We start from the raw sequence: 23,041 nt of genomic DNA on the forward strand, positions 1-23,041 counted from the left end.
TTTGAATATAATTACTAAAATATTGAACTAGTAAAAAATATAACAAATTTTTCAATAAACTATTACACTTAGTTACTTCAATCAATCAAACCAAACAAATTGTCAACTAATATGAATAAACCCAAAAACGTATAAGCACAACACAAAAAATGTATCTTTTAACACACACATCATCCACAATGTTCTGGGTGGTAACTGGACGCAACAGTGACAAGGCCAGATGAAGGAAACAGTCAGTAAGCTTGCCTTTCTAACTCACAAGAAAAGTTCAGAAACTAACACATTTACAAACAACATGCAAGTTTCACATGTGGGATCAGTAAAATTATTTTCAACTTTACTCATTAATAGGGCTTGGAAGTTGAGGAAAAATCCTTTTTTTTCCTAGTGTCCGAAGACGAGGGCCACCATAACATATGTTCATTTTAGGTCATTGTAGGCCAGAAAAAGGTAGGTTTTATTTGTCCTTTTTTGCCTTTTTCAGCATTTTTTGGCTTATTGGTCCTTTTTTAGGCTTTTTCTGGGTCTTAACGGCTTTTTTTTGCAACTTCACCTTCTTTCAACTATGTTTTTACTGCACATTCTCAATTCGAATCATCATCAGTTCATCACCTCTTAAACATCCTTTCTGTAGTAAAGAAATAAAAAAAGAGAGAAATACATATATTTGAACCGATCCCTGAAACGAGAGAAAAACATTTTTGGACGACTGAAGCAGGTACGGTAAAAGATCCTTTAACTGTAACTTGTCTGGAAGGTCGCGCTGTAAGTGGCAACTTTGTCTTGTTTTGAAGCTTTCAGCACGGTGTATACAACCAGACAGCACACGCCTGCAAAGATCTCAAGGTGCTGCGCAGAGGGAGGGGGTGGGGAGGTTAAAACTGAAGTTATTAATTAATTTGGATCACATTTATACGTCCTTTTTTCCGTTTTAGGTCCTTTTTTGGCAATTTATAGGTCTTCAACTTCCAAGCCCTACTCATTAATATGTCCCATCACTGCATTATAAAAATAACGTTCCATTTCCTTAACACTTTTGCAGAAATACATCCTTACTGAAACACTGTATTCAATAACCCATGAAAGTTCTTCTAAATAACTGAAGTAAAAAGTACACAACAAAAATACACAAAACAATACCTCAAACAAATCTCATACATCTTCTTCCCCATATCCTGTTGGATATCAGTGATTGTGTCCCTGAGACTCTTAGTGACGGCATGCCCCCTCAGGCTCTCCACATTGAAGTTGTTTGTTTTGGCAGGGAAAATGAGGAACGCCACAACAGTTGTATCAGAGTTGGCAGCCTGAAAGAAAAACATGGGAAATTTTAATCTTGTGCTGTCAACATGATAGAATTCTAAGAAAAAAAAACACACATATCTGAACATTAATCCACCAAATTTTAGATGAAAACCTGTCTTCTTCGAGAGCTGAAGGCAAAAACTTGAGGATCAACTTAGAGGTACGTATTTGTTTTCTTTGAAGTGAAGAACATAATACGTAATTATGTGCAGTGAAGATTTAACTTAATTCATCAAAATATGTAATTAGAAGAGAAATACAATGTCATTTCTACAGTACAGAAGCAAATAATTTCCCGGACTTTTGAATAATAATTCTGAAATGTTTCAACTTACTTTGTTTACAGCACATTTTTCAGTACTTATTTCTACTTGCAAACACCTGTTGTACCAAATTAGGATTTACAAATATGTGAAAAATCGAGTACAACAACAATATTTATTACTCCCAGAAGTTACTAGGTTTTTAAATATTTATGAAATTCACTGATATTTTCCATGACTTATTTAGTCATAGGTGGCTTTCCGTGCTTTACATCTCAGATAAAATCCTAATGAATATCTTTCATGTTTAATTTTGTTTCTCATAAATTCACAAAAATCATTGCACATTCTTAATATTTCCATTTCTTATGTTTCTTTTTTTATACACATATGTAATTTTAAAGTAGAGCTGAAATAAAACTTTGTTGGTTGATTTACTTAAGTATCACTGTCGTTTAAGTTAACATGATGGCAAAATGATAAGTAGTAGTATGAAAAGGAACCAGAAAAGGAATAAAAATAATTCCCCAGAATTCTTAACATGAAAATAGCAGAAAATGCAGAACAAGATTACAGTAAATATAAAAGAAAGGGTTTGGGTGTTGACATCAAGCACAGAACATACATAAATATACATATTTGTATGTTCTTACCTTCAAATAATGATTTAATCTCGCCAACGCCTCAATAAATATATCTGCACCCTTGTTACCAAATTCGTAACGGCCAGCAATGAAGAAGTATAAAGTTTTATCGAGATCAAAGTTAAAATGGCTGCAAAAAAAGAAAAAAAAATGATCGTGCTAATATAAAATGATTAGAAACAATAAAAGGAAGGAAGCACAATGCTTATAAGAGGGGCACAGCAGTAGATCATTAGTATGTGTTACTGTAGTGCTTACAGAAATCTAAACACTAACATCCTTGCAAACTTAACAAAAATTGCGCTTGCCACAACAAAAATGAAGTTTATCATGAGAATTAGCCTCTTTTCACATAATAAAAATACATTTGAAGCTAGACTTCGATATTTGTGAATTATTTGGCAATGAATATAATATTTAGACACCAAAGCTGAAGCCAAATGAAATTCAACACAAAAAAGCAGAGACCCTTATATTTCTGCACTTTATAATCACACAAAAGGATGAAAAGTAATACGATCTAATTTTTATGATGGAAACTGTAAACAGTTTAAAAATTACTTACTTGCGTGAAATTTCATATTTCTATGTTGCACAATTTAACGGTTATTTCCGATGGAGATCTCTGCTCCGGATGCCGTACTCTTAGTGAATTTAGACAGTCTTCGAAATTAATCGGAAATAACCATTAAATTGTGCAACGTGGAGATCTGATTTTATTTGAAAATATTCCTAATTTTGCAATGAAATGTACCTTGCGAGATCAAACTTGGATAGCAAAACACTTTGAGAGCATCTCTATACACCACACAAATTAATTTCTGCTGTGACCTTGAGGTCTTAGATTTGAATCCAGGCTAAGGCATGCTTTATGGTTGTTCATTCGTGAATATCATCACACATTCATGTCAAAATTTAAAGCTAAATTTAAGGCCACACTGGAACCCTTGGTTTGTGCCTGTGAAAGTTGTTTTTGAATATTCCTTTCCTTTCAAAAATCCTCTATGACATTCCAAATTTTGAAAAAGTACATCTGTTTAGACCATTTATGTGAATCTTTGAGTAGCTTGCTTTAGCTGCCTAGATATCTGTGCTAGAAAACAATAATAGGCTTGCGGCACCACAAAAGTACTGTGAAAGCAAACAAAGATGTAGGTTAGTGCTCTAGAAGAGAATTCTAAACACCTTTTCAAAAATTTTAGTATCACAGAGGTTTGTTGAAAGGAGAGGAATTTTTGAAAACTACTTGGCTGGCAAAGGCCAAACAAAGGTCAGGTTTAGCCTTAAGTGCATTTTATGCTCAAATAAGCTAACGGAGTCCGGATCTAATCCGGATCTAATCATTTAAAGTCAGATCCAAACCTCTGTGAAATGTGCCTGCAGCAGGGTTCAAACCAAGATCCCTTGCTTACAAGATGAGTGCATTTCCACTATGTCACTGTGATCAATCACTGAAGTATAAAAATGGTTGACCAAAGAAATATGACCGAAATTGCCCATATGAAAACATCAAATAGCACATGATCCTGCATTAAAAAGTTACACGATGACGTGCAAAATTTTCCTCAAGTTTAAAACCACATGCCAAAAATGTCAAGCTGAGAAATTCAGTTCGATGTTCAGCTAAAAAATGACAGCTGTATTGTGGGTCTTGAGAATAATGATTTCAAACACAGCTAAATAAATTCGCTCTGTGAGTGGCAGTTAGCATTAAATCTGAAAAATAGCTGGAATTTGGATTTCATCACTCAACGAAAAGACTCTTAGATAAGGCAAAACTTACACCACATGCCCTCATTTCACTGAGTAATGAAGACTAGTTTTGGCATGTTCTTACTTTGTTCTCAAGCTTTCACCACAGCATGTGGCTTCCTCAGGAGATAGGACAAGTATAGTAATTCTTACCCATAGAAATGCCCTCTGACAAACTGATGAATCTTCTCCTTCGAGATGGCATGTAAGTTCTGGAACTCGTGCAAAGCACTAAATTTCTTCACATTGAGTCCATTTGGAGTGATGAAGTCTGGTTTTCTCTTCAGCAAATGCTCAGCTTCGTAGCCTGTTATTTCAGACACGGTGGTAAATACATGACACAGATGGGTGGCTGCTCGTTCCATACAGTAACGATGGTATATCTGGCGTCTTCCAGCTTCCTCGTCCACACTAAACTGCAAGGGGCAAAAAGGAAAGTTATTTCAATCAAGAAAAGTACATCATTGCAACTGGATACCATAATAACTTCTTTTAAAAATAGAGGCCAGGCAATTATGGCAAGTTTTTATACCAAAAAAATGTATATTCAGAAACTAAATGAAAACAGATTACAATTTTGCTTTGGCATTTATAAGTTAAATGTCTGCTTGATTTAACTAATTTAATAAGGGTCAAGACTGATTACACTTCTTCAACCCCATTTTGTTTGGAGAAAGGGGGAGAGAGTGAAAAAAGACACCCCACCACATTCATCCCTTGTGCTCGAAGTCTATGGAAAATATCATTACTGGACAACAGAATTCTGCAACACACTGGCATCTGCAGAATGGGAGAGGGAAGGGCTACAGTCCTTGCCAAAATTTTGAGAAAATCAAAATTTTTCCAACAGAGGTAGTAAAGAACTCAGGAAATACTCAACCCACCCCCTTAAAATGACCCACAATTACCATTTTTGTCTTTGAACAACTTTTAAAAACGAAGGTTACATGTAATAATTACAAAATGTTTTATACTGTATCCCACCCCTACATAAATGCAGCTATGTGCATGGGCGTCAGGAAGGGGGGGGCAAGGGGGGGGGGGTGTGGCCCCCTCCTGGAAAATGAAAGTCAACCAAAAATTTTGTATCTCTCACATATAATTCCATTCTAGCCACAATAATGTGTGTTAATTATTGCATGAACACCATAAATTCAAAATTAAGCAATGTTTTTTTAGGGAACAACACTATTTTGGGGAAAACTGTGCCTCGTTTGCCCCCCTGGAAAAAATACCTTCCTTGCCCCTCCCTGGAAAAAATCTTGCGGGCGTCCATGGCTATGTGATATCAACTTTTACAATTCCAGCCCACTCCGAATGAAAAGTCTGTGTATGCTAGTCGCAACACACTTTATTATTACTGTGAATGAGAAAATCTCTACCCACTACACATTTATAATTGTGCACAAGCCATCTTACCTTACCAAGACTGTTATAAAAATCTGTGCTCCCAGCACAGAGATACCTTCCAAGGAGGGTAGCATGGGTGGTAAATATGGTGGAAACTTCCACATGCCTGATGCGGAGGGCAATGAGCCCAACTCCTGCCTGCCATTCATGGAAATGCGCCACTATCCTCGGAGGAGAATCAGAATAGTCCTCCGCAGCCTTCCGGAACTGTAAGGAATCCGATGCATAAATATGATTGGTTTTGTCTGGCACGAAATGCATACATGCGGCACTCCAGCATTACGTGTGTCACATTCGCACATATAGTGCAAGGATAATACTGTACATTGATTTCATACAATTATGGAGTACTTAGTGGTGTCAAGGAAAAAAAAAACCTTCAATGTGATAACATACCATGAATGCACAAAAAACATTAATAAAAAATATATTGTGTGTGTGACACTTTAAAAATGTGGCAAAATTAGGCTTCATTTCATCAACTACAGATGCTAATAGTTTTTGCTAGTGAAGCATGAAAATTATATGCATTGACAAACATTCAAGCCTTAATACATTCAAAAACAGTAACTTTCAGATTTATTCATTTTGTTACTTACATGGAACAGGAGCACTTTCTGTGGAATTCCTTCCCCACATGCAATTTCTATCAACTGATATGTTTCTGAATAGACTAAGGAACCAAAGTTTTCAACTTTAAATGTCGTTTCTTATCAAATATAGGATTCAAGATCGTGATATTGGATACAGGACTCAAGTTTCAGATACAAGAATAAGCTTATGGATCCAGCTACGCATCCCTAATACAAATGCAATGTCTGTGAAATGCCAGACGAGATCTTAAAAGGCTACAACAATAACCAAGGCTAACTGCTATTTATGATGAAGTTATACTGTAAAGGTACTTTACACCATGCCATGAGGCATACCAGGTATCCAAAAAAGTTCATGCCTTATATTGCAGTGAGAAATAAAGACTGTAATTTCTGGCAAATGTGTTTTATTCAGAAAAGTAAGCTCCTTCAGTTTCAATTACATGTTCCCAACGAGATACAAGCTTATAAATCCCGCGTTTGTAAAAGTTTTAGTCCCTAGAAGCAAAAAGTTGTCCTATGACCTGTGTGAGTGACATCATCTCGGTTTCGGAACTGTTGCTCACGCAAAAATGGTTATCCATGGCCAAAAACAAGTGAAAGTCGGATGGGGCAATGTCCAGGGAGTAAGGAGGATGAGGTAAAATTTCCCAACCAAGTGTGTTGATTACCTGCTTGGTCGCTTTCGCCGTATGAGGTCTAGCGTTGTCTTGAAGAAGGATCACTCCTTTCCTGTTGACTAGTGCTGGCTGCTTCGGGCGCAGTGCAGCTGCAATCCTTTGCAACTGGGACGAGTACACCTGGGATGTGATGGTTTTGCCATGGTCTAGCAATTCAAAGTGCACAACACCAGCGTTGGTCCACCAAACACAAGAGCAGTACCTTCTGTTGATGAATGTTTTCTTTGGGGGTCAATGCAACAGAACCAGCAGACGAGCAATTATGTTTTCTTTTGCGGTTAGTGTATAACACCCATTTCTCGTCACATGTCAATATCTGGTCCAGGAATGGGGCTTTCTTGTGGCGTGACAGCAATGATGCGCAAATGGTGAGCCGCTGGTGTTTGTTTTCCTCGGACAAAATGTGAGGAACCCACTTACTGAGCTTCCAAGTCTTCCCAAGGTTGTGCAGATGCAATCGAATGGTTTCCTCGGACACACAAAACCCCTGTGCAAGTTCTCTGCGCATTTCCTGTGGATCACGCTCGATTGTCTCCTTCAGCAGGGCTTCGTCGATAGTGGCAGGGCATCCAGCTCGAGGCTTGTCCTGGAGGCTCTCATCGCCCGATGCAAATTGACTGAACCACTTTCACGCTGTGCGCTCAATCCCTGATGCCTCTCCAAACGCGGAGCATATCTTTCGAGCAGTGGCTGCAGCATTGCTGCCCAATTTGAACTCATACAGTAAACACGGCCATAAAATGTCCTTTGACACTGACATGTTCCCACCGACATGCCTCCCAACTCTGCACTGACTGACGGTTGCCGGGAATGTAAACTTCTGACGTCATCCAGAAAGGGTTGCTGACACATGCCGTTTGACTTTCACGTTTTGTACCAGCGGCACAAACTTTTTTGGATACCTTGTATATAGAGTGATGTAGTGGTAGGGCCCCACACATTCTATCGATCTTGGCCATGTTGGAGGTGATGTGATGTGATGTGATTAGCACCATGATCCAGATGCCTTTACCTCCACCTCCACCTCCCACCCGGGTACCCATTTAACTGAGGCTGGGTGAGCCCCAAAGCTGCTTGATTCAGGGAGACTGCTGGAAAAATTACCTTTGATCACTCACCTCAAAAATCTAACCTAGATCTCCCACGTAACAGTCAAGACACCCTACTGACTATACCACCATGGATCCTAAGTTACACTGCAAAGTGAAAAGCTCACTGGTTTAACGGGCACCTGGATCTTACCACTTCTGAAATTTGCTAAGCATTACATACATATTTTTGTTACCACAATACAAGAAATTGACAACATGTAGGCTTACATTTAACATATTTTCCCTTCTATTACTGCAGCAGAAACATATATTATTATTAGGGGCATGCATATTTCGTTTTTGACGAAAAAACGAAATTTGAAAAAACACATTGTAGTGTTAATTTTTCATGTTTTTGAAAGGTGTGAGGTGCATTTTGTGACCATATTTTGTCACGAAATAATGCGAAATGAACTGCAAAAAGCGAAATTAACTCTTAAACACGAAATTAAGGGTTTATTCACCGCCGTGACACCTTCCGAGGTCTGAATTATCCTGAGAGTTATGCAATTCCCGGAAAATTGATTAATTCTGCTGTTAATATTGGAGAAGCAAAAATGGACTCCTTTACACAGAAATAAACTTAATACTCTGATTACTACATAAATGTGCTATTAGAAGTGAAATGTTAATTATGTGGAATAAGTGTAGTTTTTAAATCAAATTTAGGAAAATTTTCACAATTTTAAAACCAATGTGTCTTTTTATATACCACTTTTCATCCATTTTTTCACCGCTATAACACCGATATTTTATTTTATTTACCGCTTTTGAACCCGAAATTGACTCAGTTTTTGTACCGAAATTTTGCCTTTTTATTTACCAAAAATATGTGCCTCTAATTATTATTATTAAAACCAGTTTGTGAACTAAACCAAGTACAACTTGCAAACATTTCCGGCATATTGAGCCTGTAGTTGAAAATTTACAATCTCATTTCGGAGAGGGGCATTTTGCTGCGTGACAATACGATTGAATTGTGCCTCAGGGCATATATAAGTAATTTACTGAGTAAGAATTTTTACATCAAAAAGTTATGACAAAAGTGATACTTTTTCTCATTGAGAACATTTTAGAAGTCTGACAGTCTTTCCTTAAATATAAATCCCTTATGACAAAATATAGAAATTTGTAGCACTGTAACTTCCATATATTTTTAATTTTCAACTTTAAACCTGAACAAAATGATTTTTTGAAACTAGCAGAACAATGAATGCTTGGAAAACAATACCAAATGATTGATTAAGTGGCATAGCTGTTAGTATGGGCAAGATTCAAACTTAAATGGAAAGCCCCTGCACCTCACACAGGGCTCATGTATGTACTTATGCACTTATAAAAGGAGTAAAGCTATCCCCTGTGTATTGGACCGTGTCATGAACCCATACAAGGGGTGCAGAGATAAGGTCCCACACTTAGTGGAAATGATGTCATATCAGCACCGCTTTCGAGCCACCTTTACTCGACCCCCCCCCCCTCTCCACCTTTCATAAAGAGGATGGGTGGGCCCTAGAGCAGCTTTATGCAGAGGGATTTTTGGAAAAAATCTCACATGAGATCACCCACTGTAGGAATTCCACCTGAATCTCCCAAATCTGTCCACTCGACTAAACTCTTGTATCAGTAGTTACACATTGCATTATATATTTACATGCCCCCTCCCCCCCCCCCCACCTGCCTGCTCTCTAAAAATGGAAAATGTGTGTAGTATCATCATTCTTTGTCAGAACACAAATCATGCAATGGATGGCATCCCTCATACACCGAAATGATATTCATAAACTGATCTTAACACCAAACAAGCAACCATATACCATACCTCTTCTATGAACTGGGCTACAATGAATCCTAAAATGACAGCATCGTTTGCTTCCACGTCCAAATGAGGAATACCTATATTAGTCTTCTCCCAGAGCTCTTGCTTAAACACATCCATCTTCCATGCAGCTGAACCAACTTCGAAAAGGATCACCTGAGGATTTCCATCCACCAACCACGTACCAGTGTGAACCTATGAAGGTGAGGACCAAACATATTAATTCTCACGTACAATATTATCAAGTTTCTTAATGTTTCTTTACAAAAATATATGCTCCAACAAGCACTATATATGTTATTTTGAAATATTTTAATATTCTTAAACTTTAAACTCAGAACTTACACAAATGAAAGGACTGAAACATTGCCAAAAAGAAAACATAGTGCCTGTTTGAGTGCAATATAGATCTTTACCATAATTATTTTATAAAAGTTGATCCAAAATATTTCAAATTCTTAAAAATTTTATAAACAGAAAATTTTCTCGTATTAATATTTCATCCAAATTAAAAACCCAAAATATATTGGACTTTTAAGTTCAGATAAATCAATACAATTATAACACAATTAAGATGAATTATTATTTCATTGCTGTGCTAATGAGGATGAATTAATGCTTACAGTGAAACATGAAAGAAACATGTTCACCACAAAAATCAGCACATTTCTCTACCATTACTATTTAATCAATTAAAATATGAGTATATGTACTGTTTTAATCGTTCTTGTTATATTAATTTCTTATTTGTTTGTTCATACAGTCGTGGACACTTCTGGGTTGTAACGTTGCTAGTGAAAGTCAATGGTATTGTTACAACCCAATAGTGTCTGTAACTACTCTGCTATAGGCTGATCAGGGTTCCTGCTCATTTTGACAAAACAAATACCCTTTCTTTCAGATTTCGCAGGCACTTGTAGTGAATACAAGCTTTACACAGCCTAGGAGGAACATATTCAATGATATACTGGATATCAATATCCCCCTCTCACAGTAATATGTTTAGGATTCGCTTTCATATCTGGATGAAAAAAATACAGTATAATAAACCAGCAGACTGCAATTGAATTCTATTTGGTATTATTCAATCTCATATTTCATGTATTTTTAAATCCATAAACTAATTCCACACATACATCACCTTTACTCCTTGTTCTCGCAACCTATTGACAGCAACCTGCAATGGGTTACTGGCTGGGAAATCTCCCTCTTCAATTTCCGTCCGAGCATAACTTTCATTGTATGGGCCAAGGAGACAATACTGTTCACCCATCTCTTCTGTGGAGATGTAAGCTTTGGATCGGATAACTGTGTAAATACCACCAACTGAAAAGAGAACAATAATGTGTTCTGAAATTCAGATATGCAGGAAAATCAAAGACCTATATATTGTATGTAGTATGAACTGGTTTTGGTAGTTATATCTTTAATACACATTATGCACTCTTCATCTCATCAACCTTACCTCAATCATTAGGAGATTGATTCCACATCTTGCCACACTGATATGTAGATAATAGTAGCAGGAAATATTGCCTACCATTTAGAAAAATTTCAATGGCTGCCCCAGATTCAGGCATATGAGCATCGAGTATGTAAAGAGTTATTTTGTGTATTTATGTGATTTACACCTCGCACCTTCAACATACAATCCCATATATTTTAAAACTTTGCCCCTAGGTTAAAAAAAACATGCAGTATCTGAAGTTCTGTGGAAATATAGCACTAACAATTGGCAATAGACAGGCATTTCTTCAAATCATCATAAGCCCATTTCTGCTTTGATATATTGAGGTTTATTCGTTTTAAACTATTTACAAAAGAAGTTAAAACCTGGCCGTTATTCACAAAATCCCCATCTCTGTGTACCCTGTCCCCCCATCCCGAAGAGAGAGTGTAGACTCCTGTAGCCCATGGCTTCACGAGTAAAAGAAAAATAACCCTTCAGTACCAAAAAAAAGGCGGCTGAAGGTACAGGTATGTGTATATGTGTACCCGGTTTCCCACATGAAATGAACTATGTGCCTGGTCAAAGCAAACTATTGTAGGTGGCAGCACCCCTGTTGTGTCCCCACACTTTTGATGGGCAATTGTTCTCCCATTTAAATATATGGGGAATTTGATGATGAACGTGCTGCTATTACATTAAATTGCAAGTTTAATTTCATCTTAACCTCAGACATTATATCTGAACATGATAGTTGATCAGTGCTGTAAAAGTAAGACTTTTTTGAAAAGATGATCGTCAACAACATAAAATATATCGGAACTCAAAAAAGCCTTAAAATTTGCACAGCACTTGTTAAAGTCACTTGCAATTTTCACAATTAAAGGGCTTTTTTGTTGTGAATCTGGTAAAAAATAATACATAATAATTCCCCGTGACTGTATTTTTATTTTTATAGTTGTTTTCAATAACTGACTTCTTCTTTTCACGTGATATCATACTTTTCCACATGGCTAGTAAATATAGTCATTTCTTTCATATACACACATTTATCGAGAAAAATAGTTATTACAAAAAATAGTTTATCTTCTGTTTCATGTCTCGCAACCTCTAGGGCATTCTTATTTTACAAGAATAATAGTTTTAAAATTGTTGTTAACAAAAAAACAAAGGATAAAAATTCGAGGGGAAAATGTCTGCTTAATACAATGAAAATATTAAGTTATCGGATAGGGCATAGTGTTATAGTATATAATAATAAATATCATGCGTTTACACACTTAATACATTTTTCTTTATAATTTTGGGAGTTTCTCAGATTCCAATTCCTGCCGTTGAATTACATACTCGCAACCAGAAAAAACGTAAAGCATAGTGTAAAAATCGAAATTTTTTTATTATCAACCCATGGCAGCTAGGGACGACAAAAATGACATGAAGTTTAGTGCTCTTTGTGCACAAACATACAAAATTTAGCCCATTTGTGGAAACATGGTGTTGCACTTTAATATATTAATTCTTAGGTTCAGGAGAATGTAATTTTCAGAAACTTATGACTGGCTACATAATGTTAAAGCTTTGCTAAACCAATTATTATTATCGATTTACACGAGAAATTCTCACCTTCGTTGAAAATTATGTTTGAATAGCCATCCCATCGTGCTCCAATGTAAAGATTAGGGCAACCAAATGACGAACAAAATTATTTAGGAACACAACAGGGGCTGCGCCGCCACTGGAAAAGTTTGGCAATGAACAGCCAGAAAGGAAGGAAGTTAAGATCCCATCGGTTCACATAGATAAAGCCGCTCCCCCTAGAGAAGAAGATACCTCTTACATCGCAGTACTACGCCAAACATCTGAGACCCACTGCTCCCTTCCCTTCCTATTCACAGGTACCTGTAATCCCTAAACCGGTACAGTAAACTTCTGCTGGTCGGCTGTCCAGTGACACACCCACCTACCCAACGGCCAAGAATTCAAAAGGAGTCATTACAAACGTACAGCAATACATACATATACAAAAGTTGTACACTAACATTACCAAAACACATGAAACTAAAAACCGACCGGTCCAATTAAATTAATTAATAAACATATAACATAAAAAGGATCCAGTAATGATGGCCTCATTACAAATACCAGATTCAGTTTTCTTTTTCAATGAAGGTTCACGTTTGAATTTCTTCATGGGTGTGACTTCTCCTTTTTGTTTGTTCTTGCATAAATTTCATATACCAATCATTCGTCTCCATCACCATTATTAGCCTAAAGAGGTAGAAAAATGCAAAATAAAGGGCTCAAAGCACAATATGTAATAATCAGAGAAAAAAATGGATTTGTATGGAGAAATGAGGTGTACTTCTTCCTCATAGTCCCAAAAATGTATCCGCAGGGGATGCTATTTTAGGGGTCTACAAAATATTTTCTGAACTGGACAAGTAGTCATGGAGCCGCTGTGGCCCCGCTGTTCCAGCATCAAAGACTGCTGGAACGCAGTTCTGTTCAGTTCCAGTTTGATTGATTTGCCTTATTTTACTTCACTTTCTGTGCCACTTTTGGCTAATTTGTGAAAATGAAGATGATGAGATGATATGATGAATGGATACTTTTTCACACACATCCATGTACAGGCCGGGATTCGAACCCGGGACACATGGTGCCGTACATTGTAGCATGCTGTGATAACCACTCCACCAAGGAGATCGGCCAGTTCCTTTTCGAGTCATACATATGCAATACAGAAACGCATATTGGGAATTTTGATTATTAAGTAATATTTACTATGTGCAAATTTAACAATGATCTTGCAAGAAAATATCCAGCTTCAAAGGATGGAAGAAACTAATATCAGCTGAAGTATAGGGTGTCTGTGACCTTCCTCTGGTGTTGAAAGAGTGCTACTAATGTTACCGGCATTAAAATCGTATTTCTTGTCTCAATCAAAAATTACCTAAAATTTTAAATAGTTTTTTTTCAATTTTATTTTTAGCGAAGCTTACTTGTTACATTTGCATTCACTTATGGAGATATTCCATTCTATTATCCAAGAATTGGAAAAGGAGCAAAATTCTGTGCTTCAAATTATATATTCATTCTTAGTTATGATTGGCACCTGTTAAATAATAGATTAGGAGATTGCTAATTTCAAGATCTGAATATTCCTTGCTTAAAGGTAAGAGGAAATTATTGAAAGTGTCTGAGAAGTATCTGTGAGCAAAGTGTTGGTAAGATTTTTTAATTGATTAAATTATGAATAATGGAAATGCCACTTTTTGCGGTGTCCTCTTTATGGCCTTGTCTTCCTTTTTCACCATGCTCTGTCCTCTTTTTGAATGGATGTGTCTGGTCACCCTAAATGAACATGAAGATCACAGTGTATCCAAATCTAGGATTTGTTGTACTGTTCATAATCACAAATGTATCAAAATTGCATAGTCGATTACCACGTATGAGTTAACAACGTTCAAAAAATAGTTTGCAAGTATATTATTAGGATAAACTAGCAAAATAATTATTATATGTTTATTCTTGAAATATTATAACTCGTGAAGTATATCATCTTTCATCAGGGGCATCAACTATTGAACAGTGATTTACACGTCACTGAATACCGTGACAATTGCTTTCAATTTATGAAATTACGAACCTGAGATCAGTGTTGTTGTTATTTTAGATGCCAGATGATCTACAAAAAATCAATTTGCATACTGCATACCCAAAGAGGTGCTTGAAGCTATCGATGGTCTTGCCACAATTCTAACGACAGATATCTTCCCAAAAAGAATTCTGATGGGATTGGTAGTGCGTATTGACCAACTTCTACTGGAAACTGCTCAAAACCAACCAACCAGGGGTGATTCCTCCATGTAGGAAGTGAGGAACTTCCTACAGTTCATTTACACTTATTTCCAGTCTTCTACTTTTTTAGGAGTTTAATATGCATAATAAAATTATGAGCGCAATGTGCTTACATTTGACTAGGTTCGCTACTGTTCGCCTGCTCCAGCTGACAGCCAAAGACGACAGTCTTCCCTCTTCCCTGATGCTGAGGAACTTCCATCTACAGCGGGATGGACTCGGGGTGTTGAAGGGCGTTGCCAGCGAGGAAGGATCGAGGGTTTCCTCATCAGTGATACCAATCCTAGAATTATGGTTCTATACCTAACATAATTTGAACTTCGTTGGCATCTAGCACCCTGTGTTTGGTAAGTGCTCTTAACGCACGTCCTTGGGAGATAGATAAATTTCATTCAAAGGAAGATACTTTGAGGAAAGAGCAAATATATTTTATATCTTATTTGAACTTCTCTAGCAGACTTGTTTCAAACAAGAGAGAGTGCCGACTAAAGGACACACTTTTACAATCACATGCCGGTCCATCCCTCCCCGATTATGAAATGAACATTTTATGAAAGGAACTCGGTAGAAAGTTGGAGGTCACAAATAAAACTGGTCGCCCTTCCCAATTTTGTCCAACTTTTTCAAGCCCATTTCATTCATACTGAACCCCCCTTTCCCAAACAGTCATACAATCAGCAAAACAATAGCTTACAGACCAAGGTTGTCACACAGAGTAGTTTGGTGCTCTTTATTTACACTCAATTCTCGTAAGTATTTGAATAGTGCTGTATTCTGCAAATTACCATGTTTTCAAATTTCCTTATAATTGAACAACCTTGCAAATTCGGGTATCGGGACGTCTGGGGTAAACCTGGGGGGGAGGGGGGCCGCAAGGTGCCGAAACTGGGGGATAGCAAAGACATTATATTTCCCGTTGTAGATAAGGTTTAGCATAGTGTGGGGGGCAAAAGTGGCTAAAACTAGGGGAAGCTGCCCTCTAATCGCCCCCACTCTTCATAAAATTAAAACGACCAAATATTGAAGACTGCACACTTCTGGAGCTTGCGTATCTCCACAAACAACCCATTCATTCACGAAAGAGAAAAATTGAAATTCTATCACAATCTGAAAAAATTTCAACGTTATTTTCGTATGTATTTTTTAGGATCGCATATAAATACTTTTCATTGTTAGAGGGGCATTGCCCCCTTGGGTACAGGGTTGTAGCTAATATTCTAAATGCGGATAGTACAAGTGATCCGTGGGCCTGTTTAATTGAACGCACTTTCGAAACCTTTCCTCTGCCTGTTTACTATAACTTCCTACACCTAAAAAAAGCCATGAGTCGCCACTGCAACAAATAAGGTCCAAATGAAGAAAAACAGTTCATAATCAAAACTAAAATATCGTCGAAGGAAGCTGTTGACTCATGGTACTGTTTAGTTTGCTGTAAGGACAAAGTTCTCAATATGGAAAAGTTTCTAATGTACACTGCTTATGTTCATAAAATCTGCATTGGATTCACACAAAAAAGGACAAAAAAAGATTGATTTTAACGTATACAAGACAGTAATTATCAATATTCAATAATGTTATAGTAAAGATCTCTTGAAATGAATGCTGCCCATTTCATTCACAATGTTTCCTCAAATAATTGTTGTTTGTCCTAAACGCATCTTGCGTTATTACCCCTTAGCTCGTGGCGATATTACCCACGTAGTTAGGTAATAACGCCAGTTTGCAACGTTTTGTTTAAAGTTCCCAACATTTCGTTTTGGATTCCAGCTACCGTTTGCTTTTCTGTGTGTACTACATAAGCTACTCTATCTTACCCTTTGCTTGTTTGTGAAAAAGAACTTTCATCAGCAGACACACAATTGACACAACCTTAACATGGCGTTATTTCCCGAAGGGACCTTATTTTTTTCTACTTCAGACACGCCGGATACCTGATGACAAGCAGATAACGGCGGTGTTGTTATCACAGCGTGCAACGACGCCAGAGTTCCAAGCTCGAATCCTGCTCTTTGTGAGTGTCCCTTAATCAAGTTCATCACACATCCTTATCGTCGCGATTAGCAAAAGTGGCAGAAAAGCGACGCTAAATAAAAATGAAAATGAAGGTGATGAAAAGCTGTTGCTATCGTGCATTAAAAATATTTTCTTAAGTTGGATGGCAATAACCTTCAATTTAAAGTTTGGCAAATGTTCATATCAGGGTCATTAAAAGTCTTTGTTTCAACTCAAGCACATTTATTATAATGTACAGATGCTCGACTGTAATTAGTGAACAGATCATAGAAAAGTTATTTCAACAAGTTGCTGTGGTGAAACGCAGCCACACTTGATAGCGGGAACTTGCGTGGCTGTTACGTCACTGGGTAAAGATCAAAAAGAAAGAAAATGGGGCGGAAATTAAACTTCTGCAACCAGCCAACCAATGCGGAAAATACCAGATGGAATTTATTTACGACCTCTCACACAAGCGACCTTGAGCGAGTGACCAGTTGTGACGTACGTACTGCGTCATACATAATATAAATGTACAAGTATAAGCTAACTTGCTCGCTGACTTGTGTCAACGTTAGGAATATAAGATAAAATAATATGGAAGGGCACTCATTTAAACCGTCCTCACCCGACCGCAAACTATCTTGCTTCAAGTTCCAGTAGCGACAAGAGTGGTTTATTTATTTCTGTCTCATTTTACCACATATGACGTACTTAATATTTTAGGAAAGAGGAGAGGGCACGTCACTGATTGCTTCGTTGATATTCACTTGTCACACTGCTGTGCATTTAGTAGTCGGAACTGGATACGCAGTTCTCAATGAGAATCGAATCCGCTATCCCTTGATAGTAAAATGATAGTATTTATAGTTGGGCTGTGAGAACTCAATAAACGTGTTGTTTAATGTGCATTAGCTACAGTACGACCATACAATGTCAACGTTAATATCAAATTATGAGGTTGAAAGAACTATATTCAGTCTTCTCTTTTCGAGCTCTGAAAAATATGATTTATGGTACTTGCTGATCCACCCAACATCCTTCTTATCAAACAACTTTTGTTATCAAAACCTACGTCAGTAAATGTTACGTAATAAGTCGAATATTTTTTCCCATTCCAATAGCATGTTATAAAATAAATAACAATATTTTCTTTTCATTGAAAATTTCTTTCAATTTTAGAGATGTTATCGAGAAGAAACTTGGCAGTGCCTCGATCTCGTCTCGAGTTGTAAATGCCTGACTCGTTCTCTGGTCCACCTAGATTTATAAATATTCGTCTCGTTAACACATCAAAGTAGCATTATGCCGTTGAGTTGAGTTGAGTGTTTTAACTCCACTTTATGCACAGTAAGGCTAATCGAGACTGGACCTACAGTTTAAAGTGGGATCCGAACCACTTGTGCCTCCATCTGGTATCGAACCCGGGACACCTTGATTACAAGGCGACGACGCTACCACTGCGCCATCGGGGAGGCCCTAGCATTTTGCCGTGTCACCGTATAAACTCTAACGGTGAACAGAGGTCATTAAGACAAACAACTTCTCTCGATCAAGTTTGACGCTACGAATCCCCGAAAAAAAATAATCTTTTCCTGAATGTACAGTCACGGACACTTCTAGCTTGTAACAATACCAATGACTCTGCATGGAATCTCTTCAACCCACAAGTGTCCGTGACTGTACATGCAATCATGCAACATAGGCCTCGCGATTTCCACCATACAAATGTACTTTTCTGTACACTATAAGGTACGAGGGTGGTTTGAAAAGTTCTCGGAATGGAACAGAAAGAAACGACTTACACGTGATTTTTTTTTGATTTTTCAATGTAGTCTCCCTGTACACTAATGCACTTGGTCCAGCAATGTTCCAATGCCTTGATCCCATCTCGAAAATTAGATTCCGCCAGGCCTGTGAAATACGTGTCAACTTCGGCTATTAGTTCTTCCTTTGAAGAGAATCTCCGTCCACCAAGGAAACTTTTGAGTTTGGGGAAAAGATGGAAGTCTGAGGAAGCCAAATCAGGCGAATAAGGCGGATGTGGCAACAATTCGTAACCAAGTTCATGAATTTTTGCCATGGCAACGACACTTGTGTGAGGGCGCGCATTGTCCTGATGCAAGATGATTTTCTTTCTTGCCAAACCTGGCCTCTTTTCCCGTATCTTATGCTTTAGTTGGTCGAGGAGATTAGCGTAGTATTGTCCCGTAATTGTTTGACCAGTGGGAAGATAATCGATCAACAGAATCCCTTTCGCATCCCAAAACACTGACGCCATTACCTTTCCGGCCGACCGTATTGCCTTTGCTTTCTTTGGTGGTGGTGAATCAACATGTTTCCACTGCTTTGACTGTTATTTTGTCTCTGGGGTATAGTAGTGGACCCACGTTTCATCTGTCGTCACAAACCGGCGCAAAAAAATCTGTTTGGTTTCTCTTAAAACGAGTCAAACATTGTTCGGAAATGTCCACTCTGATGCGTTTATGGTCCTGTGTTAAAAGTCGCGGCACCCATCTTGCAGATAATTTTCTCATATCCAATTCAACTGTTAAAATGTGATACGCCCGTTCGGATGACATTCCTATAGCTTCAGCAATTTCACGCACTTTCAGTCGGCGATCCTCCATGACCAATTTATGCACTTTTTCAATAATTTCTGGGGTAGTAGCACATTTTGGGCGACCACTACGTGGATCATCTTCTAAGCTGTCCCGACCAAATTTAAACTCGTTTGTCCACTTTGCAACAGTTGAATATGAAGGAGCAGAGTCCCCCAGTGTGTTCAGAAAATCGGCATGAATTTCCTTTGCTTTCATACCTTTCTTTACGAAGTACTTAATCACCGCTCGAATCTCGATTTTTTCCATCTTCACAAAGCACTGCACGGGAACAACTACAAAGTGACGTCCGCACCACAGATCTCTACCCAGAACACTGACGCGCCACGTGTTTATTAATAAAGGATGGCCTATTACTATGCGGGATCCTCATTGTCCTAGCACTGACATCTGGTGGTGATTCCGAGAACTTTTGAAACCACCCTCGTATATACCCCCTTGGTATGCCTAAAATCGCACAGTAAAGTAAATTTGATTTGGATAAACCTGTCTCGACTTTACTGACGCCTCCGTGCCATCCATATTCTTCAAGTTTCAAGCTCTTCCCGGTGACGTAGTGATTAACGCTGTCGCAGTGGTTCACGGGTTCGAGTCTGATGAGGGCACATTTGAGTAGTTTGAATCTCAATTTTAACTCAGCCTCAATTTCGCGGCCTGTTTCTGCAACTTTTGGCAAATCACAACGATGAAAATGGATGATGGTTAGATTATATTGATAACGGTGCACTTGCAAAGTAACAATCATGTCAAGACCACGACTAGAATCTTCAGTCGCAAGATAGTGAGTATTATTTCCAATGACAGTGAGCACAACTATCAGTTCTATGCATAAAGTGAATTTTAAACGAATTTCGCCTATGCTTATGTCAGACATTATGAATAGGTTCATAAACATATCTCGCGTTTTCACAGCTTTGTAGCATTTTCCACAATAACCTCACCCCTACAGCTTGACAAACAAGAAATTATAAGTTTACCACACGATTTTGAAACCTAAGCATGCGAATTAAAGCAAAAAAACTCAAACCATGAACAATATTTTACTGGTCTATTCTCGACATAATGGTTACAGGCACGAAAAATGTACAGAGACCACTTCGACTTTCCCGCAAAAACTGGGGGAAAAAATATATATATAAGTATGACCTTTACGTAAGTTATGATTTCCAGAAAAAGGGATGGCCACAGCTATTCTCAAGTTTTATCATTCACGACGAAAACGAGACAAAACAAATGTAAGCGAGCAAGCCAGTTCACCTTGCCAAAACAACGTTGTCACGAGGTTGAAGTCAAGGACACGAAGAAATAAGACCCGTCTCATTTCGGACTGGATTTATTTAGTCGAAATCCACGACAAAAACGTATGTTATTCTTAAACATATGAATTGCGACACACGCGCCGACATACTACACATAATCACGAACTTAGCAGAATGTATGTAATGCATAATATATAAATAGTTTCAACACGTTTTCCCTCCGACTCTCATGACCAGTGTTCGAAAATTTTTCTTCAAAGATAGGCGCTCTTCAAAGATAGGCGCCAGCTCTGAAAATCAGGCGCCAGAAAACCACCTACTAGCAATTGTGCATACTACAGTATGTTTCAAAAATCGCGCAATCCAAACTTTGAAAATGTATAGGCCTATCATGAAAATCGTTAAGAGATATTTACACCGAATTTTCTCCACGAAACTAATCCTGTAGGCTATCACTGGGTTCATATGTTAGCATTTATCTAAATAAAAGCAATTACATTATTTTTAAAAAACATTGTTAATTTGCTGAAAACAACTGAGGACTGATTTTCAACAATAAATACCAACTCGTAAACAATTGGTGGAATCATTTGTTGGTGTTTGGCTGGTTGCAAAACAGTTGCTTTGTGAGGTACAGCAGAAGCAAGGAATTTTTATTGGAAAACCTTTTGCACATGAGTGTAAGAATGAGTAGTAAAATACTCTTCAGCAATGCACACGCACTGCTCCAATGAATACGCCATGCTGAATCAATTAAAAAAACAGGCACAGTAGCGGCGAAAGTGAGCGAAGAGAATTCAATGTAACCAAGGGCAGCCTAGGATTCTCTCACGAGTCCAATTTCGGCACAAAATTTTGATTTTAAGATTTTTCACGTAAATGTATAGGCAACACTTAGACACATGTTGCATGCGACTGTTGGCAATATTTCGACCTGCTAGTGTTGCAATATACGGAGATATGTCCCATAAATGGCACTTTTCACTCAACCCATAAAATCGTCAGTCAAAAATTCGTCAAATGTTGCACAAGACCAATATTGGTCGCAAATGACAGACTGACATGGAATCAGTCATCAAATGTCTAATTATGACCATTCGAAACTTTCTTACATATTTTTCTTACTCAGAAGTTCATTTCTGGAAAAAATTGAATGCTGCTTTCCGTCAGTTATTAATTTATATAATTTTCTCTACGAAGTGAACTGATAATTTTAAGCATTAAAAAAACTCAATGGATGAGGCTTTATAATGCAGAAAACCCGGTGTAAATATCTCTTACGGTTTTCATGATATATTTTTCCGAAATTTGTGTTGTGCGACTTTTGAAACACACTGTATAAGATGCTGAGCATCACGGTATTCAAAACATCACTAAATTATTTGAGAAAGCAGGAAATGGGGGACAAAGGGTAAGAAATTGTTACTGACTCTATGGAATGTTCACAGCGTTGATAATAAAATCATTTGCTAACTTACGCTGTGCTGCAATTTGAACTTAGAATCATCAAAAGTTCGTACATTTTACAGCAAAAGATCACAGTCACCAGGCTGAAGTTTTTAGTCGCCGTGGCGACCGAGATTATTCGAGCCCTGCTCATGACAATGTTTCTTTTCTTTCAATAATCAAACGATCAAAATAACTATTTGTACGATTATGTCTGCTTCTGCTGCTTAACCTTCTCATTGATGCATCCTGGGTAGGTACGAGTTTTCACCTTCGTTTTAAAAGTTGTTCAAAGACAAAACTGGTAATCGGGGATCAATTTGGTACTTTAGTATTATATGGACTACCTCATTTCAGACCGTCTGTTTCTGGAAAAGCAAAAGAAACAGGTAAGGTTAGGTTAAATTACATGTTTGCGAGGCGAATATACGGCAATCTAATGTAGACAAATGAGGTAGTCTGTATAATACTAAAGTACGTACCATCAATTTTAACCCTTAACCAGGCGCGCCTCTTTCCTCACCTTAAGTAGGCGCGTGGTAAATTTGACCCCCAAAATATTCGCGATTAAAATTACCACCTGAGCGCTATAAAACATGGCCGCTCTATGTAGGGTACATCTTTGTTTACATTCAGTAAGTAGTACAGTGGGATCCATGAGTATTACCGTGCAAATTGTCCCATCACCATATCCGTGCACTTTATTTAAACCAGTAAGAGCTTCAAGAAGTAAAAGAAAGCTCAAAACAAACTGTTGACAATTTCTGCACCAGCATACATAAAAATCAAACACATAGGATGTAAGAGAAAATTAATGAAAATAGTCATGGACAATTTGCACGGTAATACTAATGGATCCCA

The 23,041-nt window shown here is 37.7% G+C and overlaps 1 protein-coding gene across 2 annotated transcripts in view; it reads right to left on the bottom strand.

The window, feature by feature from the left end:
- Glys (glycogen [starch] synthase) overlaps positions 1 to 23,041 on the bottom strand; it is a 60,620-nt gene that overhangs the window by 17,160 nt on the left and 20,419 nt on the right. For both annotated transcript variants that reach the window (XM_083120960.1, XM_083120961.1), the window contains exons 3-8: positions 10,696 to 10,880; positions 9,558 to 9,749; positions 5,384 to 5,581; positions 4,118 to 4,380; positions 2,222 to 2,342; positions 1,141 to 1,307 (exon numbers count right to left, since the gene is read on the bottom strand). In XM_083120960.1, coding sequence (XP_082977086.1) covers positions 1,141 to 1,307; positions 2,222 to 2,342; positions 4,118 to 4,380; positions 5,384 to 5,581; positions 9,558 to 9,749; positions 10,696 to 10,880 — 1,126 coding nt within the window. The remainder of the gene's footprint in view (positions 1 to 1,140; positions 1,308 to 2,221; positions 2,343 to 4,117; positions 4,381 to 5,383; positions 5,582 to 9,557; positions 9,750 to 10,695; positions 10,881 to 23,041) is intronic.

This window comes from Lepisma saccharinum, chromosome 4 (genome assembly GCF_977018435.1).
Source record: "Lepisma saccharinum chromosome 4, izLepSacc3.1, whole genome shotgun sequence".
NCBI lineage: Eukaryota > Metazoa > Arthropoda > Insecta > Zygentoma > Lepismatidae > Lepisma > Lepisma saccharinum.